The following is a 23451-nucleotide window of genomic DNA, read 5'->3' on the forward strand; positions in this document are numbered from 1 at the left end:
TTTGAATATCAGTGGCCCCGCACTGAAAAGGTTCAAGGATGCTCTCTGACTTCTTTGTGCTTACCCAGTGCAGCGTCCGACTCCCAAAGAAAAAGAGAGAGACAGGGAGAGAGAGAGAAACAAGGAATAATTACAGCATGAATCCAGGACTGGGAATACATCATGGAGGAGCATCTCACCCAGACAAGCCTCCATTTTTTACCCCCCATAAGTAGGATGTTAAATTGAGCAGAAGGCAATAGGGAGGGAAATTATTTTCATTTCCTTTTGTGCAACTGCGTTTTTAAAAAACAAAAAAACAAAAAAGGAACCGGCCAGATTGTAAAGCTATAAAACTATGACATTAGGCTTTCAATTTGTTCTTAGCAAAAAACACAAAAGAAAAAAACTGTCTGATTTTCTTGATTCATTTGGCCGACTTAGCAAAATATCAAAATTATTTTACAATTGACACAAACGTTTTTTAAATAGCTCAATTATTTAACACATTTTTAAAAAATGGAGCAAAAAAATTGCACAAAGTGTCTGTAGAAAATGTCTTTGTGACCTGTAGAAAATATATAAAACCAGCGGTTTTCTTAATGGAATTTTTTAAAATGACAAATTAATAATAATAATAAAAAAAAACTACTTTTGGTTTGAGAAGAAACATAACTGGTCCATTTAATTTTAAACACACAAAGAAGCGTCACATGGATTAATTTCACCTCTATTCAGGAGCTAAAGGAATTCATTTATATATATATATATATATATATATATATATATATATATATATATATATATATATATATATATATATATATACATATAATATTACATTGTTTTTTATCAATTTGTTTTAGTCATGTTTTTCCATGTACACACACACACACACCTTTGTACGCAAATAAGAGAAAAATAAGAACCATTCCACATTAAATGTTGTATTTATTTGAAAGGAATTAATAGGCTTCTATGCTGCATTGTGGAGTAAAAGAAAAACAACGATCACAGATGGAGAATAAATCACAGAAAGTTGTTTTTCATGACGACTGTTGATAAATATTAAATTCAATTCTACGAACAAAATTGTTTCCTATAACAGTTTATACATCTCTAATAAAATCACGGCTGAGAGCGCACCGAGGCGCTTGTTGATATTTTCTGTTCACTGCTTCCCCCTAGTGGAGATAAACGAGACTAACCCTCAGTTTGTGCACCAAAAATTCACACCAAGATCCTGCAGGATTTCCAAATCTTATCAATCATGTACAACAACACAAAAACATGCCGGGGTTTTCTTGCATTAAAAGTATGATGAGAACATTTTAGATTAAAAGAAAAAAAGTTAATATCTTCTTTTTATCCTCTCCCTGCTTCTCTCTCTCCTATCCCTACTCCTGCTCCTAGTTCTTCCCCGAACTTCTCTTTCTTCTCTCCTCTCTCTGCTTCTGCTCCTCCTATCAGCTGTTCTGCCTTTGTTTCCGTCTGTGCTTCTTTTGCTGCTCTCACCGTCTCCACTGTGACGTCTGTCTTTATCCCGGTCCTCCCTGCCTCTCTCGCGGCTTCTACTTCTCTCCAATCTAGCTGTAGAGCTGCTGACTTCCTGTCTGTCCCTGCTGTTGTGCCTCCTTCTCTCTTGACCTCCCTCCAGCTTGATCTTGTGCTCTGGGCTCCGATTGCGGCTCCTGCTCCTTCCCCTTTCTGTCCTTCTTTGTCTATAATCTCCAGAGTCCTCTTTAACCCTCCTCTGTCCAGCGTGGGGGCTCTGTGACCTGCTTCTGTGAGAGGAGGCCTTTTTCTGACTCTTGACTCTTCGCTCGCTCTCTGAGCTGTTATCCCGACGGGAATCTTCTTTCTTGTTCCTCTTCTTTTGGCCTTTGGACTTGCCGTGGCCGTCTGAATCGGAGTCGCCATCACTGCTGCTGCTGCTGCTGTTGGAGGAGTCGCTCGAGCTGTCGCTGCTATCCTGTTTTTTCTTGTGCTTTCTTTTGCTTTTCTTCTTTTGTTTTTTGCTCTTCTTCTTCTTGGCCTTCTTTTTTTCCATCCGGTCAAGTTTTCTGTAAAATGCAGGGGGGGTGGGGGGGAATACCCCAAAGAATACTCATTTTAAATTATCTACTTTTAATGAATAAGAGCAAAGTTTGCTAAATGTTTACAGGAGACGAAACAACACAATCATGAGAGAATCTATTTACGAAAAAAAAAAACAACCTAATAACATTTCATACACCTTTATTACACAAACCTATTAATAATTAGATTTTTTTGTGATGAAAAACATGATTGTGTTTTTTGACAATATGAGAGATTCTGATATACTTTCTCAGATATCTTTAAAATGAAGCAGATAGAAAAAAAGGAAGAAAATGTTGAATTTGTTGTTACCTGAGCAGCTTCTGTTTCTGCTTGGTCGTCAATGATTTCAGAAACTCCACCTCTGGATCATCTTCTTCATCACTGGCAACATATTCCTTATAAAGCACAAACATTTAAATTATTGTCGCAGTGAGAATATTAGTTTGCACATTCAGATATATATAAAATTTTCTGTAGGGACTAAATAAATTTTTTAAAAACAGATATTTTAGCAGTTTTATTTGAGCCGAATAACAACCAACATGTGAAGACATCATCAGATCTTCCACTTTATGGTAGAACCACAAACGTCCATGCATTTGTAGGTAGTTTAGATGTTAGACCAACACAAGTGAACAATAGGTAAGTGGAGAAAAAAAATGTCCGTTCAGCTATTGAGATATCTTCCTACTAGGTGTATATACAAGAGGCTGCTCTTCATATGCCTTGTGGCCATGCAGAGACAGTATCACTTATGTTTTTATTTTAATAATGAATGTTTTCTGGTCACCAAGAGGCACCCAGTTCCCTACCTGAGCTGTGGATCCACGCAGCTACTCCAGTGTTAGCATTAACTTCTAGGCTGCTTCTTTGATTAACGCTCTTTTTACCCGGCCGATCAGTTCAGGATGACAACCAGTCGTTATGGTTGTCAACCGTAACAACTGGTTGACAACTGAGCAGTACTCTGTAATTGTTTTAAACCAAAACTACGGTTTGAACTTCTTCACATCTTCCTCCGTGACCCGTCTGCTGTGTTCCTTCCCATCTGCATTTTCATAATGCCGTTTGTTCACTAATGTTCTCTAACACACCTCAGGGTGTGTTTTTTTTAGGGTGTACTGCTATACAGCTCTGGAAAAAATTAAGAGACCACTGCATTGATCCCCATTGAAAATATCATGGTTATTCCTTCAAATAGTAATTTCTAAACTCTTCCCGAGTTAAAACATTAGTGTTGTTGTTTCTAAATGAATGCAAAATTGTTTTCTCTGCATTATTTGAGGTCTGAAAGCACTGCATCAATGTTGTTACTTTGACCATTTCTCATTTTCTGCAATACTGAATTTTTGCTTTGACTTTCAGAGACATGTTGTCAGCAGTTCATGTAAAAAGAGAAAAATGTTAATTTTGATCAAACATATACCTAAAACGTAAAACAAGAGAAAATGATCATTTTGCAGTGGTGTCTTAAATATTTTTTTCCCCAGAGCTGTATATATGCGTGTGTTTGTAAACTGTCTTGTGCATGCCACGCTGACAGTGAGACAATTACCTGTGATGGATCGCAAACAGTAGAACTCCTATCAAGGACACATTTCTTCAGGGCAAAGCCACTGTTCCGCATCTCAGCCATTAACTCGGAGGGGTGCATCGACGGGCCTGTTGGCACAAATCACAGCCTCAGAGTCCCATTGATGTGGGAACGCATACAGTCCGCTATCTCCACAGTGGGAATTTCAGAGGCGGCTTTGTTAACAAAATGGGACATCAAATCAACTCACTCCACTTCCGGCTGAGCAAATCATACAATATCATTCTCTGCCAAAGCAGCAGTTAAGGGAATCAGAATACACAATAATTACATTTTTTTTCTCTTGGCACAGGAGGGGGACCATTACGGCACTCCACCATCAGCCCCACTGACTGGACTCTCCCAGGGTAAACATTATTACTTTACAACTCAATTCGCTGATTGCAGAACTCGGAATCAGCTCAAGGCAGGGAAGCTGGAGCTGAAGCTGAGGAGGAAAGTGCAGCAAGAAGCCAGACAGATAAAAGATCCTGCAGAATGAAAGAGCGAGGCCATGGGCAGGCTTTTCAATCTCACCAACACGAGGCATGCTGCAGAAATATGTCAGCTGAAATCATGCTTCATCATTCATAACTCACCTGTACGGCAACCTAAACTCAAACCTACCAACCTATACTTGTTTGATGTCCAAATAAAGCTTGCACTGGACTGAATTACGACAAAAAATGACAACAATATTGTAGGAGGATAAAACTGTATTACCTGCTGTTTCGTCTGTGGCCACTGAGCTAGCGTTGATCCCTGACAGTCCGAACAGCGGGCACTCTCTGTCCGTGTTCACATGGCCCCACTTATGACACTTGATGCATCTCACGTTGCGCACCTAGAGAAACAGAGCAATTCTGTTTATTTTAATTATATAGCAACAAATATCATTTCAAGACACTTTACACATCAAACATTTACCTTGTACAACATTATCAAAATATCTAATACATTTTAAGCATTTTTCTAATGGAAAGGCACCTGGTATGATTCAGTTTAAGCTCTCCGTGAGTCTCATGTGTAAACATTTCTAACATTGCTGTCAGCAGACAGCGAAGTAAACACAGTGAGACAGTGATGCAAGGCTTTGGACTTTTAGAGTGCACATATTTGGGTGGGCTGTGTTTGGCAATAATGTGTTTGACATTATTGGTTCACTGATGACAAAAGTTTTTTGTTAATTCTGACATGAGAAAATCAGCTTAAAATAAAAATCACCTCTTACCTGGATACCAAATGGCTGATCTCTGATATTCATGTCATCTTTCGCATACCTACGAGATAAAAATAAGACAAGACGAAAATTACAGATTGAAATTCTAACTACAAATGTTACAAACCACCACTTACTTCTCTCGAGGAGCCAACTTCTGCCATTCAAATTTGCACTCTTCTTCTCCTTCCTAGGAAGCAAACTCTTTCAGTATTCATTTTTCTTCAGTGGTTGCTACTACTCAAATGATTTTACAACCTAATTTATAAAATAACATTTTAATCTGCAAGACATTTGAATTTTCTAGGACTGCAAAGAAGACAATTATAATTCCAGAGGATATGGGATTGTTGTAAGCTACATCCTGTTCAAAAATGTGACACCATGTTTAAAATACTTATTTGGAAGTGATAAGAAGATTGAGATAAGAGATGTATCAAAACATTTGTATTTACTAAAATTCAAAAACAATGACTTACTTTCTTTTTGAGAAACATATAAAGATGAAGCCTTAATTTTAATTAAATTGTATTTCATTTACCTCTTTCTTCTCCTCTTCAGGTCAGAAGCAAATTTTGGAGAAATAAAGAAAGAAAAACAAATATTAAACCCTCTATGTCTTCACCTTAACAAGAAGTTGAAACACAGTGATAACATGAGAAAATCATATTATCTTTTCAAAAGATATAATTTACCTTTGGATGCTCCAGGAGGAGCTTCGTACATAAAATTGAGTCCATTTTTCACACGGTCATCTCCCATCAACAGCCTGCAGGTTAAAAGAAAAAAAAAAATGACATTGCACTTCTTTTTAAAACTGATAATTAAGGTGCACAATATATGACACTGGAGTAGTCCTTAAGATTTGTTTCAAAAGGCATATAACCTGTTGTTATATGTGTCCTGTTCTTTCAAATACGCCTGCATAAGGTCTTCCTGCTTCCTCTTCTCGAATGTCAGTTTCTGTTCGGCCATCCATACCTACAAGAGAAAAAGACAGGAGTAGTCAAAGCAGATTTTCTTTCTATTTCCGCATACACATAACATTAAAAACTCAAAAACATAAACTACTCTTAAGACCAAAATAGTGCTAAAAATATTGAAGATGTACTCATCAAAAATCTGTCTGTGTTTATTTTTAAGAAGAAAATAAACAAGTTCATGGCATTAAGAAGGAAAGCATTTATAGCTTGATTATATATTAAATACGTAAAGTCTTTAAAAATATATATTTTTCACATTCCAGAAACTGTACATTTGGACATTATTTTTGTAAAAAATCTAAATGTTCAACTTAAGGTATTAAACTTAATTGGATAACAACTTTATATCATTTTAGGGTTGAATAGTTTTCACTTTAATAGAACAAACTGTTATCAAGATGCAAATCACTCAAAACTTGACTCGTCCGTTAAAACATCACATTTAATCTGCTAAACTATTCCTGAAACCAAGACCACAATAAACACACCTCAGCAGCTGATGTGCATTTCCTGATATTTTGTGATTAGAAAAATGTTGGTTTTTGTTTCTGATCGTAAGTAGAGCACGTCTACAGCTAACTGGCTAAGCTAAAGCTCCTTAGCCTCTACTATGCTAACGTTTACGGTGAATCAACTCTTACCTTTTTAATATTCGATTTCGAAGCAGGATGAAAATCCTTTTTACACATAAAATTAGCAAACGACTTCCCCATGACGGCTGTTAAGCACTGCTAAAAGACAGTAAGTTGTTGCGTTACGTTGAACTAAAGTAGCCACTAGCAGCTTAGCTTCCCTTCGCTTGTAAATAAAACCCAACGAGCAAGATGAAGTTGGTTTCATGTTGGTATAAATAAGGTCACGTGTAAAACTCGTCATCAAACGCACACTACCAGTTTTATTTTATGTTCTGTTATGTTATGTTATGTTATATTATATTAAGCTTGTCTTTCCATTACATACACCACATAATAGTTACTATTTAATAGAACATTTCCTTCTCGTTTGTTTTAGTCAAATGTTATTGAGTCCATTTTTGAGTGAATAATTATAGGGATGATTATCACATCACTATTAATGATTGTATTCTACTATATAATCGTTATATATTCTTATTCTAATGTTTAATTTTACTCCGAAGTAAGTTTCTTTTTACTGCGAATGTAAACCTAACTTCATCGTTTTGTCACGTGACAGTGCTGCTTCCGTATCAGTGCTGAGCGCAGGAGCAGGTAAGCAAGAATAGAAAGCGATACTGACAGCTGACAGCCGACTCCTCTGGTGGTATGGGCTTCTTATATACCTTTTTTTTTTTTAAGTATTTCGTTGCTTTGTCCCGTATAAGTGGCTGCATTTGTTGGGTCGTCTTAAAGTAAGGGGTTGACAAACTTTATTACTTTCTCCCACCTTCTAGTCTGTGTTTGAAATGTTTCCATCCTCCTGTGACACCTTCGTGGCTCTGCCTCCTTCCTCTGAGGGACAGCGCATCGTTTTTGGGAAAAACTCGGACAGACCCTGCGATGAAGTCCAAGAGGTTGTGTATTTTTCTGCCAAAGACTATGGTCCAGGGGAGAAGGTTGAGGTAGGTGTCACGTTCATTCAGTTGCTCATGACTGCTCCTTGCTCACTATGAAGCTTCATAACTTTTCAAAATCTCCCTTTCCTTTTGCGAAAAAGTGCACATACATACAGATCGAGCAGGTTGCCCACACCTATGCAGTTGTGCTGAGCAAGCCAGCATGGCTGTGGGGGGCCGAGATGGGTGCAAATGAGCATCAAGTGTGCATTGGGAATGAGGCAGTATGGGGCAGAGAGAGCGCTGATGGAGAGGAGGCTCTGCTTGGAATGGACCTTGTCAGGTAATATGCCACGCATACATGTTAATAACCCTTGACCCTTTTCACTTTTGTCATGGATTTTATGGAAATAATTGTTCATAATACTGCAGTTAAAGGAAAAATGAATTATAAGTTTAGTTTTTCCTTTTTCACAAAAGAAAATCTGCGGTGTCCATTTGTATTCAGCCTACTCCGAGTCATGCACTGCAGTATAAATAAAGTATTTTATAAATTGATCTGTCGTGGCATTTACAGCTATCTGACAAATCTGGAAAATAAAATTGACAACTCTGACAACGACATTTGCATGTTGGTCCAGGCTTTCTAATTATAAGTTTGTGAAATAATAGGAAAACGTGATTCTTTAATTTTACAGACTTGGTCTTGAGCGAGCTGACACGGCTGAGAAAGCTGTTGATGTTATCGCTGCCTTGTTGGAGATGTACGGTCAGGGAGGCTCATGCATGGAAGATCAGAGTGAGTTCACCTACCACAACAGCTTCCTCATCTCAGACCGAAAGGAAGCGTGGGTCCTGGAAACATCCGGGAAGTACTGGGCAGCAGAGAGAGTGGAAGGTAATCAGAAAACAAAGCAATTGGAAATATAGAAAATGTTTAATTTGCATCCAAACGGATGTGCGACACTTCTAGTCAATCATTTACAACATCTGGCAAAGGTTATCAGACCCCTTAAAAATGTTCCAATTTTCTGTGGTACATTCACAAATTCCAATGCAATTTTGTTAAGATTTGTTTATTATTGGGTTGGTTTATTCAGTAAAATCTTGCTAGAATAAAGTTTGTGATTGAGACATGAAAAATTACTAGTCATTATGTTAAGGTTATATGAAAGCTAAATAAAAAGTATTGCAAAAAATAAAAGAAACACGTGAATTTATCTGAAAAATCACTATTTTTTCTCGGAGTACAGTTTTGTTACTTGACCAAAGCCAGTAATATATTAAATGTATTTTCATCCTTTCGAATTGCTGAATCAATCCTTATCTATGACCAGCTTTAACATGTTGCTTCAGTTACTGATGAATCTTATAATTTCACGCCTTGTTTCCAGAGGGATATCAGAACATCTCCAACCAGTATGGAATAACAACAAAGATAGACAAGGAGCATCCAGGAATGAGGGAATACGCTGTGAGCAAAGGATGGTGGGACGGGAAGTCAGAGTTCAACTTTGCCACGGTCTACTCCTTTCTGACGACAGCCAGAATAGAGTCTGCTGGGACTCGGTACTGCGAGGGGAAGAGCTTGTTGGAAAAGAGAAACGGTTGGTTTTCTCCAACGTGTCTACAGAAAGAATTTTAGAAACGTTGACAGAGACGTCATGGTTGTATTTATTTTTTCTCTAGGCCACATTACTGCAGAGGCAATGATGGATATTCTGCGAGATAAAGACAGTGGCATCAACATGGAGGGCATATTCATGACAACAGGAAGCATGGTGTCTGTGGTGCCCACAAATCCAACTCTGCCAGGAGTTCACTACTTTACAGCAACTCCAGATCCAGAGAGGTGCTTCGATTGCAAGCCTTCCAGTTCATGAGCAACAAATGCAGCTACAGAACATTTATAACGTTCTTTCTTTAACAGGTCTGTTTTCAAACCATTTGTGTTTGTGAAAAACGCACGCGAGTTGAAGGAGACGTCCTCCCCCAGCTTTGGTCCAGATGATCCCGTGAAGAAGAAACCCCGGTTCCAGAGCAAACCGGACCGTAGACATCCATTGTTTGTGAAGCACGAGGTTATCGCCGCCATCATTGAATCTTACAAGGTTCGTCATTTTAAAGTCACTAAAAGCTCTAGCCTGATCACTTCCTGTAAAAAGGTTTAGTGTTAATATATTCTGTTATTTTCAGGAAAAAGGACAGAAAATCACAGAAAATCTGAGGAAGCTTGAGAAAGAGACAATGGAAAAGATGGAGAATATTCTCGCAGTGGGTGTGCAGCAGCCTGATGACTATGTGAACCTGTTCTCTGAGTGTGTCAAGGAGGAGCTGAGTGTTTACAGCAAAGGTTAAGAGCTGTGTGAGATTAAAAAAGTGCAGCAGTGTGTTTCCTAATGTGCTGCTTGGAGCCATATTTAATTACCAACAAGCATACAGGATGAACCAGTAAACAAACATAACTGAACGTAATAAAATCATTGCACAGAACTGCCCACGAATCATAAAATTGTTACTTTTATTAAGTGAACCATTCATTGTAAAAGTACAGAAAAAAAAGCCTTTATGTATATTTAATTTATATTATTGTTAAACAGATGTGCAGGCTTTGGCAAAACACTACAAATTTTATTGGAAGTTTATTAAAGAGGGATTTATTAAAAACTTGCAACAAAATTAATAAAACAATCTTAACAAAAACAGACAATTCATCTCTTTATTTTAAATAATTAAAATAGCAGCATTAAACTTTATTTAACAAGATTTATGTATTTGAGGTTAGTCAAGAAGAGCGTTTTTAAGTCAACCGAACGGAACATTTTTCTACAACTCAATCATCAGATTGACTAGTTGGATATATAGATCATCTTGGTCTTCAGCTGCAAATCAGTCAAGGTTTTCATTTATTTTTTAAATGCATCTTCCACAAATATGGACAAGAAGCTGGACATTTCCCTTCAAGAACAAATATTTTAACATAAATATGAAAATTTCAGTATTATGTGCTGAAAAGAATACAGTAGTATTGGTGCATTAGGGCAATTGTAGATTAATTATTTCTTTTTAGCTGCGCTCCTATATTTCAGTATATTTCTACCCAAGTCTTTTTTTTAATTCATTTTGCATATTTAAGAGAAAAAAGAAGATATTCTGATGTCAAAAAGTCAAATTAAAAAAAAAAAAATTCCACGATTTAATTTTTCTTATGAATTTAAAACTATTCAACATCAGGAAATATCAAATGTTTTTTCTTGTAAATATGTGAAATTAATCTCGAAATTTCTGAGATTTTTTGGCAGAAATGTATTCCACTGTGGCCAATTATTTTCTTCTTTTATCTTCGATGGCCCTAATAGTACACATGAATGTGTAAATGAAATAATGCTTCAATATCCCTATTAATTAAATCATTTTAGTTAACAGAATATGGGATAGCAGTTCTATAAACATTCAAAATGAGTAAAGTGAAATTCACAGCAATAGCTTAATATTTTTCCACTGATCTCAATTGTGCAACATGAGAGACTTTCAGTGCATTCAGTAAAGCAGGCAGATCCAGTTTATGACCCATCACTATTTTAATTAAAACACTGTCTATAAACACTGCTAACATGGCCTGAGAAACATTTACTCTGGCTTTTTTTTTTAAGTACCGGTACCTGTAAAATGTATCCCTTCCACCCACAATGCTCAGTCAGAAAACTGCAAACTTTAAAGTAAGCACAATACCCGTGCTTACTTTAATAAATGCTAAACATATAATCCTGTCTTCCCTTTATCACTTTTGGACAGGGTTTATCAGCCTTTATAATCCAGGCATTTTCAACCTTCTTCCTTCTAAATATTTTTTTCCACAGCTTTAAAACCCATCTCATCTTTAAAAAAAAAAATGTGTTAAGTGAAAAAAATATTTAAATAATTGATTTTTTTAAAAATATATTCAAACTAAAGAAACACCATATATTTCAATTCTAATTTTAGGTCTTAGAACAAATACATTAGATTTTTTGCAAGAAAGTAATATATATTTTTTTACTATATAGGTCACTTAAAATCAAAATAAAGCACAATTTGCAGCTGAATGACATAACGGGACTAAGAAGAAGAAGAAAAATATTGTCATTCTGCTTTATAAATTAAAAGGAAATACTTGTAATGCTTCCAAAAATGTGCGTTTGCTATTGGTTTTTATTTATGTACAAGATTTTTGCTTGTTTTTATGTCACTTCATGCATTTTAAGTCATAAAGAGCCATTTTAAGGGTCTGATGACCTACAAGTATGGAGCTGCAGGCTGCAGACCCGTGTTTTGGGGGGCTGTCTTTATGTCAATGAATTATAATGTGTGTACAGATTTAAAAAATGAATACATTCAGTAGATGGGTAGCATCTTTTTCCCTGCAATATCAGCTTGGCCTCTTTGTGCTTCACCAATCATGCAGTGATACAACTTATGCAGCGACTGCATAAAAATCTTATAGAAATGTACTCATTTGAGAGTTTTTTTTTTATCTCAGAGGATCAAAAATCCCATTCAGTAATGTAAAAGCTCTTATGTCACTTTTTTCCCCACACAACCAAGGATGATTAAAATAATTACAGTACATGCACATTCCGTTTTAGCTCCAAGTAAGTGGCTCTGGTTGTGTGGCTTAATAAGGATTTACTGAACATGCCTGATCATCTGAAAGAATATCCATCTGAACCAAGTCACAGTTAAGCAAAGCAGCTGAAACTTCACATTTTATAAATGTTAGATAAAATGCCTGAGGTGGTTCTGAAAAAAAAAAATTCTAATATGTATATTGTTTTCCCTTTTTTTAACAGGAATAAACTGCAGAGTGAAAGTTTGTTGTCACTCTACTAGACTTTTAATATCACGTAGCATAAACCTTCACAAAGAACTGCTCTGTACAGTGTGCCAACTGTGTCGTTCATGTCTAAACTGAAATGTGTCCCTTTTAGAAGAAAATAACAATTAACTTTGATGCCTTAGTTTAGTGCAGAAAAGTAGTAATGAAGCTGACTGTCTTCGAAGCTGTACTCCTGCTTGATGTGCTGAAGCACGCCGCCCTGCTGCAGTCGTGTCCCGTAGAGGACCGCCTCGCCGCGGTCCTGCGCCAAGCCCACCTGCTGAAGCCAATCGACCAACTCACAGCCACGGAAACAGTCCAGCACGGTCCTCACACCACACCTGTAAGGCAGTGAAGCTTTTAGCTGCTGCTCTGAACAGACACAGAGAAGGAGCTGAGCAACATAAACACATCTGAGGAACAGTGTGAGAGTCAATATTTAGGGAATATTTTTACAGGTATTTTTAGACAACTTCCAAGAGTGTCTTATAAACAAAAACCCAGGAGACAAATTCTAATCAAGGGCAGCTCTCACCTTTTCTTTTTAACAATATCATGAGAACACTGCTGTTTGTGGTATTTGGTGAACTGAAGGCAGGTCATTCTGATGTCATCCGGTAAATCCAGATCCGGTTCTTCTTTTTTCTTCTTTCCAAACCAGCGACTGTATAACCTGAAAAACATGTGAAAAGATAAAAACTAAATAAATCTAGGTTCTTCATACAATACAGTTCTGATCAGATGTTTACATACATTCATCATTGTATTTTGGTTAATCGAAACAAATATTAAGCTGTGCTGAGGTTTCAAACATCCATCAGAGCTGCTTTTAGAGTAGATAAAACAGGCCAAGATGTGAACCTCGTTAAATATGTCTGAACATTTTAAATCAACCTATTTAAATAAGTTATAGCATTTCTGATACAAAACAACAACTGGACTGATTCCAGCACACTGTGGACAGCTAAAAGAAGCTTTTGCGTTCTCTCCAACTTAAGAGACAAGTCATCAATGATTTGTGGGGCTGTGTTTACATTTTATATTCACAATAACATTATAGTTCTTGTTTTTAAAAATCACTCAAGTGGTATGTAGCAAAATCAATTCAACTTGATTCAATAATGCGTCAAATAAATTTGTAAAAATATGAGGCTAGTATGACATTCCTGCTTGTGTTTGTATAGCACTTTATCAAGTCTATAGGACCTCAAAGAGTTTTAATCTACAGTCACACACACATTCACACACTGCTGGTGGCAAGCCACAGGATAGTAGCTACAGCTACTCTTTGGCAGAAGAGCTGTACCGGCAGGTTGACCACCACCATTACCCCATTCGAGTGTAGGTTAATTTCTTAAAAAATTGCATTTGTTTGTGGTTTTTACTACATTACCTCTTCAATGGCAGTAAAATAATATTCTTGTCCAACCCGAAAAGAGCAAAGGAGATTAAACCCTGCCAACAGAAAAAAGGAGTATTATTGCTATGCTTCTGTGTGGGAGTAAATTTACATGATTTGGGGACTTCTCTACTCATTAGACTGACCTGTCCATAGTTTGCTATAGCACAGAAGAACTGAAGCTCCAAGTAGAGTCTCCCATGAAGGTGGTTATAAAGCAACCATAGACTGCTGGAAAAGTTCTGTGGTTAGAAGAATGAGATAGGTTATCCTCTGTCGATTCATTGGTGGCTCTGGTAAAAATGAGCATAAATTCTTAAAGTAATTTCAGTTGCCTGGCATCACTGAAGACTAGAAACAAAAGAGAAACAGGTCAAGTCTTTCTTTTTCATCCAACCATGTGAAATGTTAGAGGAAGAGATTAAGTGCTGGCCTAACAGCAAGGCAGGGTTTTAAAAAGTATTAGCAGGAAGAGAAACTATAACTGTTCCACGACAGATTGTTTAAAAAAAACAATCATTTGTTAAGGTTGAAATCTTTTCTCTTTTCCATTCTGAATATAAACACATGACTTAAAGGTTGGATTTTTCCCCCTAAAATTTACAATTTCAGATTATGCTACCAAAATAAAAGAATAATTTATTTTCACTCAGTTTACACATATTTTTCAGGAGAGGCAACATCTATATATTTATAGATATGTCCACATCTTTATATTTGAAAAATAGGTCAGTCCTGCTTTAGCTCAAGCTTTTATAGATAACTACTTAATTTAATTCTTGAAACATGTTTTTTTTAGTTATTCTATTATCAGATATACAGGTACTAATAAAACCTTTAGCTGAAAATGTATAGGAAAATTAGATGTTATATTGTAATTTTAAAGCAGGAGTATTTCACTGAAATGAACCATTAATGTGAATGGTTTGCGATGATTGCAGTCTTTCACTCACAGCGAGAAGGAAGACAGTCAGGAGCAGACACAGGAGCACATGACGGACCACTTGTCTGTCTTTCACCTGCTGGAGCTCATCCATCTGAGCAAGGAGACAGTCTATCGACTCGCAGCCATTCTCACAAGTAACTGCAGAGGGCAGCAGCGCACAGAAAATGAACAAACTGCTCACAAGAGAAAGGACTGCTGGACCAAATGTGGCTTTACAGTCCTCAAAGCAAAATGTTAAAAACTAAGGAAGTTGATTCAGGTCTGGGACATCCCCTGTGTGTTTCTACTGAGCTTAAAACATTTGTGCAAGATAGGATGTGTGACAGTCAGCTGTCAGTGGAAATACCTGGGAGGGAGCCGTTGTTCATGTTTGTGCTGATGATCATGTCAGGCATGGGCGTGGCTGGAGCACAGGCACATCTGAAACACTCTGATAGCAACCAAAGTGAATAATAATTCTCTTAATATATAATTATGTGTCTGTATTATTTTTTTGTAATTACATTAATCCAACATCTGATGTTTATTTGATAAAAAAAAAAAAAACATTTATCCAATGAAAATAACTTAACAATATTCTGTTGCTTTTGATCTGATTTTAGTTTATACTATTGCCATGATCAAACTGAATACATTTATATTTAATGCATTTTATAGGGATTGCACATGATGAACCAACATATCAGAAAGTAATTGTGAAGTGGAAGCAGCTTCCTATTTTTCAAAATGTGTGTTCGAAACACAAAATGTGTGTTTTGAACACACAAAACATGTGTTCAAAATTTGATTTGAACACACATTTTAAAGACTCACATTCTTAGTTTAACGCTTGTTGTCCTTCTGGAAGGTGACCCTCTGAACTGATCTCATGCTGTATGCTGGTTTTTTTTATCAGGATTGTTTTAATTTAACTCCATCTATGTTTCAACCAACAGAATATTGTTGTTAAGTATATTAGACAAATTGTGAAGAACACTCCTAACATTTTATTTAGGAGGTTCAGAGTAATGAGGGCTGAACGCAATATCTCTTCACTCTTTCCACATTAGCATTCTAATTTATAATAAAAAATACATAAAAGGTTGTGGTTGTTTTATGCTAAAATGTGAAAGATTTAAGACAAATATTTTGCAAGGCAGTGCAAGTACAGTTGAACATGATCATGTACTCAGTGGTGAAATAATCTTATGATTCTGCTAAAATGACTCACATTTTACTTTCTGTTTAAGGGTTTCAAACACACAACAGAATGTGTATATTAAAGAAAAAATGCAAAACTGTCTGTAATTGTTTGCCAATGGAAGCTCATTGAAACATATTAATTTGTATTACTGATTCTTGCCCTTATTGCTAGGACTCAAGTGTTTTAATAACCAACTCTGGATATTTTGGCAATAAAGGTTTTGATACGTAAAAGTGAGGCTGATACATAAAAGTCATGTTTTTCTAATATTAGAAAAACCTAACAATGCGACATAATTATTAAATGTTAAACACTATTGATTGTGATTAACATATTTTCCTGTCTGCTCTTTTTCCTATTGTAATACTGTACTCAACTGTTTCCTTTAGCTTTCTGATCTTGGGTTTCCTACATGACTCCTGAAATGTTACAAACTGACAAATATTGCATCAAAGCAGTCGATAGTGACTGCAATTTGATAGCTTGTGCAGCTCAACCTGAAAGTAACACATGCTGCAAACATCCATGGAAGTAGAGTAGAAAAGAACTAGACTGCAGAAACATGAAATGGATAATGAGATTAAATGACCAGTCTGGCTGTTAGATAATTTGCTTTCCATTTATGGAGTGAGAACTGTTTACACCTTTCCAGTCAGTGCAGTGCAATTAATTTCACTGCAGGTGCAATGGCAATAAAAGTATTAATTCAACCATTCAAGTAATGCTATTTGACAAAAACATTTTCAGAGAGAAAGTACCTCCTCCTGTTCCGTTTCCTGGCTCTATGAGAGTCTGAGTTTCTGGTTCAACCTCGGTCACCTGATCCTGGTAAGGTTCAAATGAACTTTCTCTGTCTTCGTATTCTTCATCTTGCTCCCAACTTCCTCTACTAAGACACACCAAAGAGCCTCCTCCAAGAAGTATACTGAAGCTGACCACTACTGTGGTGCAAATGATCTAAAATAAAAAAAAAATAATAACACAATTTGTCAAATAATTTGGAGCTTTGAAGTTTTACTATGAATAGCAAAAATCATTAGCATTATTCTTCCTTTGCGTATTTTATACCTGTAGTTTTCCATAGAAGAATGAAGAATCAACAGCGTCAGACCTTTTTTCGCCGAAGATGAGCAGAATAGAGGTTACCAAAGAGGGGATCCTGTAAAACATGAGTTTGTTCATGTAATTAAAATGTCAAACAGAAACAGCTTAGCAACACTGCCATAAAACATGGAGCTTTGGCACTGAACTGTATTGAAAAACTGCAGGAAGATCAGAGGACTGAAACAACAGAACACACAGTTGAACACAGAAATGCAACACTTTTACACTGATACATCTTTACATTTCTTTCTTTTTTTAATTGGATGACTTAGATAATTTTCTCAAACTATTTTATTTTTTCCACATGGTTTTTGGCTTTTCTGTGACTGTAAATGTATGTAGGTTTGTTTTCTTTATATATTCCTGCATAAATAAGTTACTTCTACAAATGAGAAACAATATGTCTCAGAGGAATGAAAAAAGGAGAAAACAACACACAGATAATGGTGTTAATAATCACTGAAGCAGCCAAAAAGTGCTAAATGCATTTTAGCTTTCTGTTCCAAGTCCATTAAAAGAAATATTCTAGCATTGATTAGAGGCTGATAAAACAAAAACTAATACAATGCTCCTAGAGAAACCACATGCTTGTTATATAAATCCAGGTTATATTTTGAGATATAATCTGTGAATTTTCTGTGAATCAGAGGTGACTCACCCCCAGCCTGCGATGACCAGCGCACCTGGTGCTCCTCTAAGATCCTCATACTTTTTCATAAGCACAATCGAGAATGCTATTAATCCTAAAACAAAAGACATTTCATTCACAAAAACAACAATCAAATTCAAGTTCTGGAGTAGCACTAACTCTACATATGAATAAATGTGTTGTCGGCTTACCTGGCCACATAAAACTACTATAGAGTGAAGTAGACAGCAACGTGAAAATGAGGACCTGCGCAACAAAGTTGTCTTCCTTCACCACAAAGTTCCACACAATCATCCCAATGCAGCTGAACAGCTAGAAAACCACATCACCAAACACACAATTAAAGGTTTAGCAGGAGATAAAAGTTAGTTGGAACTACAGTTATTTTTTCAGACGAAAATACAATTGAAACTAAGACTGCCGGCTTACCTGCGCCAAGAACAGGTTGACTGTAAACATGTGAGGAAGTCTCTTAAACTTTTTACTTAAAAACATGACAGCAACTGTCCACAGCTGGCAGGAAATAAAAACATTTTAAAATTAGTTATACAAAAAAAAATAGACTCATTAAACTCTTCTGTTTGCTGAAACTAAACATCAATGCACTTAATAAAAAAATAGGTAAAAAATTTGACAGCATTTTAAAATTTAAATCAAAAATGGTGGCACTATTTTGACAGCTATTACTTTAGTCCAATTAAATCCTCAGAGGTAAAACTTTCCTAACTGAATGCCGTCAGTTTTATTTATTTTTTTCAAGCGGGCTGTGGTCAATTACATTGGATCCATCAAAGAGAACTTCTATATTCCTGGTAGGGTGCTGGTCTATTAGATCTCTAATCTACTGCTTTCTGGTGTTTCTCCTGACTTCCCCCTCTTCACTCGACAAATCATTATAATGGTTGTCACATTCTAACTAGCAGCTTTATTATTATGATGTTCCCCTAGGGTGGCCATTTTGTTTAGGATGTTTGCTCAAGTTTAGTGTTACATACATCACTCCTTTGGCTTTAGCATCTGTTTCTCATGCTGCCTTTCTTACTTGTATAGATCTTTTTATGTTGGGCCTCTAAATAAAATATCCATCTCGAACCTCAAGCCAAAACAGGATTGAAAGAAAGAAGCATTGTCTTTCAGAAAACAGTGAAGCGGTTAAACTACATGGTTATGCAGAATGCAGAACCAGAAGCGGTCAGTTACTGTCAGGGCTGCATGTTTCTTAAAGTAGCACTGAAAGTGAGAATGAGGAAGCGGGTCTGAGTGAGTGACAAATCAGTGAGGCAACTCATCCTCTGAACAGCTGAGCCTCTTAAAGACAGATGGTTTAGTATTTTAAAACATGAAAGAATAAGATTTTATAAGTGTACATCACTTCCTTTAAAAGAAGCTACTGTGGGCGAGCGAGAAAAATTTAATCCAAACGCTAAACTGGGTTGATTTATCAAGCCACGATTGACTGCAGTTCCAAAAGTTCCCAATCCACTTCTCGGAAGAATAAAATCCAAACAAAGAAACTAAGGAACAATCTGGTGTGCGGCCAGTTATGAACAAGTCTGTGCATGTTACACAGTCACTTACCAGAGCCACTAAGCTCACTATGCTTATATTAAAGCTGACACTCTCAAGTGAATTCATCAGAGACTGGGGATCCATTAAGTGGATGGTAAGTAGCCAGGCTGAGACATACATTATTGGAGCTGAGAGAAAAGTGCTGATCACCATCCCAGAGGTCACCTGTCACAATGAAAAACATGTTCAGTAAAGTTTTAAAAAGATACATTCCAAGAAAATAAAGTTGAGCCGTAATTCATATAGTAACTCACAACTTCTAGTTCTGCGTTATAGTAAACAGCATAGATGGCCACACTTGGTGCAGTGGGGAAGACTCCGTAAAGAAAGGCATAATCTGAGAGGCTGGAGTGGTTTGTTGTATTGCTGTTGTTATCCAAAATATCCACCATATCCTTACAGAGAAGCGGCATTACCAGCCTTGAAGTCCAAAAGAAGAAAAAAAACAAGATATGAATTAGTTAAAAGTGCAAAACGAAGGAACTGAAATGCTTAGATAATCGTGGTTAAAATGCAGACATGTAATTCTGAAATGACCGAAGGTCTGAGAAGGTCTGAGTCATCTAAACCATTAGCACAAAACACACTGGGAGCCCTTAACTTTACTCAGCCTCTAACACCATCTATCACTAATAAATGCTTTGGTAACACCAAAGCATTTATTAGTGATAGATGGCGTTAGATTTATTTTACTAATAAATGCTTTGGTAATACCAAAGCATTTATTAGTAAAAAATATTCATAAGGTGCAATGAAATTCCACTCACAGTTTGGCTGTAATGAGCAAAATCAGTGTCACAACAGTGGATCTGGTCAGTTTCCTCAACTGGCCCACCATGGTCAGACCCAAATAGAACAAAGCTGCTCCACCAAAAGAGTTCCCCAAGCCGTCTATGAACTCAGCCATAAAAGAAGGGATTCTCTGGTGCAGGGCAAAGTGGGCGATGATGCCTATGATAACCATGAATACAATGGGGTTCTTCAAGACTTGCAGGACTACATGTCCCACAATCAACAGTTTTCTCTGCTGGTGATTTCCCTGATTCTTCCACTTTTGGATCTCGCACAGAGCAAAGCCGATAGGATTTAGGAGCATCAGGGACACGGGCGCAACCAGGTAGATGTACTGGAGGTACTCTGGGTATGTGCTTTGATAGAGGGCTTGAACTGTGGACAGAGATGAAAGCAACAGGGTCAAAGAAAACTAACAAAAACAGGTAAATATAAGATATAATTAGTCAGTAGTTTTACTCTAAAATGTTGAAGTGAAATCATTCTAGATACATGCAAGCTGCATTTACAATAAATATTTTTATAAAAATCAGGTTGAGAAATGTAAACCCACAAATTCTGGTAGAAGAAAAGCAAGTTACAGAAACTGTAAATCCTTAAAAAAATCCTTATTGTGCAAATAATATATCAAATATAAAGCAGTATTTCTTAAAGTGGAGGATATAGATACCTAATCCAGTCAACTGCATTAAATGCATAAAATTATCTCCCCAATAAATATTTAATGACTTCCATAATTTTTTTCATGAAATATTTCATAAGACCAATAGCTCTAGTTATTTCAGAAATATGTAATTACTTGAGTAAATCAAACTGAAGTGTTACCCCCCAGCAGAAGCACAAAGAGATACTGTGTGCAAAACATTGACAGAGACAGAGAATTTGAAACAGGTTTATCCTGCTCCAACTGCTAAACTGAGTCACAGCCTACAGAAAAGGCATTTTCTGTTTTTCCATCACATGTGCAGTCACTTGTTTCATTTATTAGGTTAGACTAAACTTTGTTCTTTGCTTAGATTATTTCAATCAAGGGCTGATTGAAATAACTAATCCTTGATTGTTGTTGTTGAAATCACATCTGTAGTGATGGTGAGAGGTTCATACAAATGGGCTTTCAAGATGCATTTGAACTATTCATTTGTCTCGGTAGAATGATTTATATGATAATAAAAAACTACAGATGTTGATTAAGACTAGAATCTGTCTAGTCTATTTGATTCTCTTTATTTAATATCAAGTTGAAAAGTTGCAAAAGTGTAGCTGCTGGTTTGAGGGCAAGACTTTAAAATTAGCTTTCCATCTTCGTTAGTTCCGCCTTTTTGCGAAATGCACCTGTGATGGCAGATAAGCAAACCCAGTATGATGCTGCTAGAGTTACACAATACAGATTGTGATAAAACAACAAAAATAGAGAACATCGTTAATGTAACATTCCATAATATTATGGGAATTAAAAGTTTTTCTGATATAATGCTGTCCTAAACTCTATTTTAAATAGAGTAGAAAAAATATGCGCAAATATTAGTCAATGGGTAAAATTTTGTGCAGTTTAGAGAAATCCGCATCAATTTGAATCCCCTCCTCCAAAATTGCAAATTGCAAATTCAAGCATGGCTGGAATTTGCAACTGAGCAGTTGCACTTCTGTAGAGAAAATTTAAGCTCATCTAAGATAAAGACTGAGCTTTGTGTCCGCAAGACTGAATTATGTTAGAAGAAGTTATGGTGAAGCTTTAAAATACAACTGGTTTCACTGTAAAGCATTGGGGTGGTAAAACCATGCTGAGGGTATTTTTTCAAAATCTTTCAACTTCCCCTCAAATCAACAACCAGATAGTTGCGATCTTCAATTGGAAATTAATACCATTCTGAAAATGCTTGATGAATCAAAATGTGTACTTTTATAAATCCATCTAAAGTTCCAAAATAATATATGATGCAGATGTTTACACAAAATTACACTTACCTATTGGATAACCCAAAGCAAAGTCATTGCTTTGGGTGGCAAATATTGAGAAGATGCCAGCCTTACTGTAGCGGCTGTCAGGACTGGACACTATCAGAGTGAGGAGGCAAACGATGCAAAATACAGACACTTTAGCGATCAGGATCCCCCACAGGAAGGGCCAGATGACGTTTCCAAAGTCCAGTAACACCATGTTCTTAAAAAGGAGCGCAGGGAGAGCAAACTTTGATACAAAGTTGCCCAGTCCTTTGGCCTGAGTGGAGGTGATGATGTTGGTCCTTCCTGCGATGTATCCACACAGGATGATCCCAAAGCACTCCAGGAGAGCAGGTAGCAGCCTCTCTATGGACATGGTGGAGGGCACGGCAGGGGGGCTGGGGCTCCCCTCCACATTGTAGCCGCCCGCTGTCTCCATCCTGTCTCCGTGTGTTTTCTGTCAAAAGTGATCCGTTGTCATGCTAAAGCGGACAGGCTCACACTGAAGGCGGAAGACAAAGAGAGGAGGGCACTTTAAACTTCTGATTTGATTTTAAGATTATTTGGTGACCAAAAAACCCCCACATTTTAAATAATTTCTCAAATATACACCGTGATATCAACAAATAAAGTGACGTATACAATACATAAGCTAAATTAAGCTGCTGTGTCTTTAAAAATATCTCCTCTTACCTTCTCTGTGCCCCATGTGTCGGTTTTAGTTCAGCATTTCAGAGTTAAAACAACCAGCTAATCTTTAACAGGAGTAACACATGCATAAAATAGAGCTAAATGCCGAATAAAACAGTCGAAAAAGTGGTGAAGAAGCAATTAATCTAGCTTGTTTATGTTCCCTGTTACATACGGAGTCACTGGTCGACGTCACTGCCTGTGCTTTTCTTAAATCGCTGATTTGTCACACAGCCTGACCAATCACGTTCATCAGAGAGAGCGAAGAGGCGGGGCTTAACGAGAGCAACCTCTCAGGCGTTATCAAACTTAGTTATAAAACTAGTGATAACCTGAACTGAAAAACAACATGGAGAGTTACAGACAAACATTTATTTAGAAATAAAATACTTTAGAGTAGACTACTGCAATACTGCAGTCAACGAGGTCCTCAACTGACTACTGCAACCTTATTTTTACAACCTTTCTGTGCTTGCTTTATTAAAGCACAAACTTTGATTCAACTGTTTAAATGTATCCACCAGGAAGACAGGGAGAGCTGGAATCAGAGATTGCAGTCAGATGCCATGTTTTGGCTAACAGTCTTTCTCCTTTAATGGGCCTCCGATTTGGAACAATTTGCTACCAATAATCAAACAGTTGGCTAGCCTTAAGACTTGTACATTTTACATTTCACATCGAAACACTTTTGCAAAATTGATGCTGCGTTTTGTTAAAACAATGATTTTTTAAAAACCTTTTTAATCACACATTGTTCAGCATATCAAGCACTTTTCTTGACACTTTGAGGTGGAGTACCTGAAACATTGAGCTCTTTGACTTTATTCATGATTAGTACCAGTGATTTATGCAGAAGAAACACAAAATTTCACAATTTTCCACAATGTTGAAAATGATGGAAAACATTTTTCCATTTTGTGTTTGTGCTCAATCCTGAAATAACTATAAGACGGCAGACTATCTAAAAGTTAGTT

The 23451-nt window shown here is 36.7% G+C and overlaps 3 protein-coding genes across 3 annotated transcripts; 1 reads left to right on the forward strand and 2 right to left on the reverse strand.

Moving 5' to 3' along the window:
• Window positions 1–910: 910 nt before the first annotated feature.
• On the reverse strand, window positions 911–6660 carry cir1 (corepressor interacting with RBPJ, CIR1). The gene is made up of 10 exons (XM_055031741.1): window positions 6478–6660; window positions 5740–5834; window positions 5549–5622; window positions 5395–5408; window positions 4991–5043; window positions 4866–4914; window positions 4358–4478; window positions 3617–3723; window positions 2371–2456; window positions 911–2042 (listed from the first exon to the last, which is right to left on the reverse strand). Exons 1-10 carry the CDS (start codon window positions 6547–6549, stop codon window positions 1331–1333), a joined length of 1383 nt encoding a protein of 460 aa, XP_054887716.1. The 5' UTR covers window positions 6550–6660; the 3' UTR covers window positions 911–1330.
• A 379-nt stretch (window positions 6661–7039) lies between these two features.
• Window positions 7040–9891, forward strand: scrn3 (secernin 3). The gene is made up of 8 exons (XM_055031919.1): window positions 7040–7117; window positions 7248–7415; window positions 7511–7692; window positions 8048–8247; window positions 8744–8956; window positions 9039–9201; window positions 9280–9460; window positions 9546–9891. The coding sequence occupies exons 2-8, from the start codon at window positions 7260–7262 to the stop codon at window positions 9705–9707; spliced, it is 1257 nt and encodes a 418-aa protein (XP_054887894.1). The 5' UTR covers window positions 7040–7117; window positions 7248–7259; the 3' UTR covers window positions 9708–9891.
• On the reverse strand, window positions 9852–22663 carry gpr155a (G protein-coupled receptor 155a). The gene is made up of 16 exons (XM_055031918.1): window positions 22481–22663; window positions 21812–22289; window positions 19822–20221; window positions 19309–19474; window positions 19064–19219; window positions 17915–17998; window positions 17677–17797; window positions 17495–17579; window positions 16801–16891; window positions 16491–16689; window positions 14896–14979; window positions 14557–14687; window positions 13750–13845; window positions 13598–13659; window positions 12740–12877; window positions 9852–12545 (listed from the first exon to the last, which is right to left on the reverse strand). The coding sequence occupies exons 2-16, from the start codon at window positions 22224–22226 to the stop codon at window positions 12344–12346; spliced, it is 2430 nt and encodes an 809-aa protein (XP_054887893.1). The 5' UTR covers window positions 22227–22289; window positions 22481–22663; the 3' UTR covers window positions 9852–12343.
• Window positions 22664–23451: the final 788 nt, after the last annotated feature.

This window comes from Poeciliopsis prolifica, unplaced genomic scaffold (genome assembly GCF_027474105.1).
Source record: "Poeciliopsis prolifica strain line A6 unplaced genomic scaffold, Auburn_PproV2 SCAFFOLD007, whole genome shotgun sequence".
Lineage (NCBI taxonomy): Eukaryota > Metazoa > Chordata > Actinopteri > Cyprinodontiformes > Poeciliidae > Poeciliopsis > Poeciliopsis prolifica.

What these genes read in the sequence shown, in the direction of transcription:
- cir1 (XM_055031741.1), bottom strand. Translation starts at nt 6,549, where the DNA reads ATGGGGAAGTCGTTTGCTAATTTTATGTGTAAAAAGGATTTTCATCCT. An exon ending in CGAAATCGAATATTAAAAAG is followed by an intron (nt 5,835 to 6,477) that starts GTAAGAGTTGAT and finishes TTTCTCTTGTAG; the next exon opens with GTATGGATGGCCGAACAGAA. An exon ending in GGCCACAGACGAAACAGCAG is followed by an intron (nt 3,724 to 4,357) that starts GTAATACAGTTT and finishes TTGTGCCAACAG; the next exon opens with GCCCGTCGATGCACCCCTCC.
- gpr155a (XM_055031918.1), bottom strand. Translation starts at nt 22,226, where the DNA reads ATGGAGACAGCGGGCGGCTACAATGTGGAGGGGAGCCCCAGCCCCCCT. An exon ending in TAGTGAGCTTAGTGGCTCTG is followed by an intron (nt 17,999 to 19,063) that starts GTAAGTGACTGT and finishes ATTTCCTGCCAG; the next exon opens with CTGTGGACAGTTGCTGTCAT. An exon ending in GAACAACGGCTCCCTCCCAG is followed by an intron (nt 14,688 to 14,895) that starts GTATTTCCACTG and finishes TGCCCTCTGCAG; the next exon opens with TTACTTGTGAGAATGGCTGC.
- scrn3 (XM_055031919.1), top strand. Translation starts at nt 7,260, where the DNA reads ATGTTTCCATCCTCCTGTGACACCTTCGTGGCTCTGCCTCCTTCCTCT. An exon ending in CTTGTTGGAAAAGAGAAACG is followed by an intron (nt 8,957 to 9,038) that starts GTTGGTTTTCTC and finishes TTTTTTCTCTAG; the next exon opens with GCCACATTACTGCAGAGGCA. An exon ending in GCAACTCCAGATCCAGAGAG is followed by an intron (nt 9,202 to 9,279) that starts GTGCTTCGATTG and finishes TTTCTTTAACAG; the next exon opens with GTCTGTTTTCAAACCATTTG.